We start from the raw sequence: 2,500 nt of genomic DNA on the forward strand, positions 1-2,500 counted from the left end.
TTCCTTCCCTCCTTCCTTCCTTCCTTCCTTCCTTCCTTCCTTCCTTCCTTCCTTCCTTCCTTCCTTCCTTCCTTCCTTCTTTCCTTCCTTCCTTCCTTCCCTCCTTCCTTCCTTCCTTCCCTAACTCATGTTCCCATCACTTGTCCCCCTCCCCTGTTCTTTTTCATCTAAAGTAAAATAAAATGAAAGGTAGCTATGTTCATTTACGGAAAAACAATCTTTGCTGTATATGTCACGCTTCCAATAAAGTGCATAATAAGAAATAATGTTTGTCTTGTCTTTTCTCACCAGGCAACAGGCAAGAGACCTAGATCTAGCCGCGCGGTACTCAAACAAGATGTAGCAAAAGGTGAGTAGACTGCGTACCCTGGTTGTGTGGTTTTGTTTACTAAACATGATTTAATTGCATTTTCACTTGATTTCATTACGTTCACGTTTATGCCCCTCGATCTCAACCTGTCGACTTTTTTTTTGAAGCTCACTTCAATGGAAAATGCCAACGTATTCATATTTCAAACTTAACTTGACATATTAAAGCAGGGAATATAGTACGACTGGTACGAGTTAACAATGAAGTCCAGTATCCAGTTTCACTGATTTATTTTTCATGACTGAGTTGGGACAGTTAAGATTATTTAGGAGACTGGCTGTTTATATCTTACCAGTCATGGTCAATCCAGAAGAAAAATTATGCAGTGCCCTAGCAGGAAAGTTGGGGTAAAGATTCTCTTTTGATGGGGGTACTCGATAAAATAAACTCTCCTCTTCTAAGTGACACAGTGAAAAGCCTAACCAAACCACCAATGTATCTTGTTCTGCTTTATAACTGGGTCATGGTTATAATGTGACCAAGATTCTCGTAAGAGAAAACCGAAAGGTTTTTTAATTTTTTTTGGTCATTGTTAGAGTCAGTATTTTGATAGTACGTGTACATGTACTTCCCATTTCGAACACAGAGAAGCTATATTATTATTGGCAGCTCTTCTTTCAAAGAAATTAACTATTACAAGCATGCCTTATTGTAACCAGACACAAAACAACAGGAAATTTAGCGTAAAACTGACTTTTGTAACCTCATCATATTGCGAAAGGAATAAGATATAATATAAACTAAACTGGCGAGAGCTGGGAAAGGTTCGTATTCTTTTCCTTTGGACTGTTCCATTTCTTTGTCTCCTTTGCTCTCCCTTGCACTAGGTGGCCATCATCGTCATGGTGATATGCTGCTCTTACTTTAAACTCGGCTCTTTAAAATACAACCTTTCATTTCCTGCCTATTCCAGGTTCTAAGAACGGGGAAAAGACGTCTATCCTTGAAGGCATGTCTAATGTCCAGCCTGTGGCAAACTTCATCCCTGCCTGGTTGGCTCAGTCGGGCCTGCTGTCCCTGGTGCAGACCGAAGACACGTCATCCTCATCGGAGCTGTCGTCATCAGCTAAGTCATCTTTGTTAGTCGCAACATCGTCGTCAGTTGATCAGTCCTCGTTAGTGGAGACATTCTCATCTACTAAGCCATCTTCATCAGTAGAGAAATCTTCATCAGTTGACCCGTCTTCGTTTGCTGAGATACTTTCAGCGAAGAAGGAAACTAGAGGGACTCAGGCGTCCATCAGTCCATCTTCTGGCTCAAGAAAATCAAGCCTGAAGATGTCTTCAGTCGCCAGAAGCTCTTCCTCCTTGCCCCCGATGCCCCTGTCGGGCAACACAAAGACTGACATACTCACCGGTATCACCGAGCATGCGAGAGAGCCTGCTAGTGCTGGAGAATCCAAACCCTCACGTCCATCGGTGCCTGCAGGGTCTTCAACAAGACCCTCGTCACAACAGTCTGTAACACGCATGACACCACGACCTCGCAGCGTATACACCTGGATAAACCCAGAGCTCAGACAGAAACATTACCAGGGCTCCTCCACTTCTGGTGTTGTCAGAGGTACTGCGGGACAACCGAGACACCCACGACCCCGTAGCGTATACTCATGGGTCAACCCAAACCTTAGACAAGCTCAGGTTTCCGCCGCTCCCGGTTTCAAGAGCGTTAGTCAACAAGTCAGCAACAGGTCGAGTCCCCCGCTGAGCTGTTCCAATACTTCCCGATTTCCCAAGACATCCTCCCCTCCTTCTCTGCACCCAGACTCTAACAGCACAGCTTTGGGCCATGTGGGAAGACAGGAAAAGTCTACTCAACTACAGGATAGACAGTTCTTTGCTCCATTGCCCATCGTAACTGTCTCTAGAATGCCGCCAATGCCGAAGTTCTGGGAATTCAAACCTCTGGAATTCAGTGAGGTGATCGTGGTCCACGCGGAGAGCCCAACTAGTTTTGTGGTAAGGAATTTATTATATTTTCCCACTAACTCACTCATAATGCATTCTTTAACCTCATTAACTGACTTAATCACTCATGCATCCTAACATTAATTCAATTATTTATTCACTTATTCATTAATTCATTTACTTATTCATTCGTTCTTAATTTCAGTTACTTATTTACCTATT

General features: G+C 43.3%; 1 protein-coding gene across 4 annotated transcripts in view; it reads left to right on the forward strand.

The window, feature by feature from the left end:
• Positions 1–2,500, forward strand: part of LOC101854996 (cell wall protein RBR3-like) — a 14,308-nt gene that overhangs the window by 10,782 nt on the left and 1,026 nt on the right. For 2 of the 4 annotated variants that reach the window (XM_013086677.1, XM_013086673.1), the window contains exons 3-4: positions 292–349; positions 1,284–2,329. The exons of 1 other annotated variant lie outside the window; for it this stretch is intronic. In XM_013086677.1, coding sequence (XP_012942131.1) covers positions 292–349; positions 1,284–2,329 — 1,104 coding nt within the window. The remainder of the gene's footprint in view (positions 1–291; positions 350–1,283; positions 2,330–2,500) is intronic. One more of the 4 variants, XM_013086680.1, reaches the window with a different exon arrangement.

Source organism: Aplysia californica, unplaced genomic scaffold, assembly GCF_000002075.1.
Source record: "Aplysia californica isolate F4 #8 unplaced genomic scaffold, AplCal3.0 scaffold00019, whole genome shotgun sequence".
NCBI classification, from domain to species: Eukaryota; Metazoa; Mollusca; class Gastropoda; order Aplysiida; family Aplysiidae; genus Aplysia; species Aplysia californica.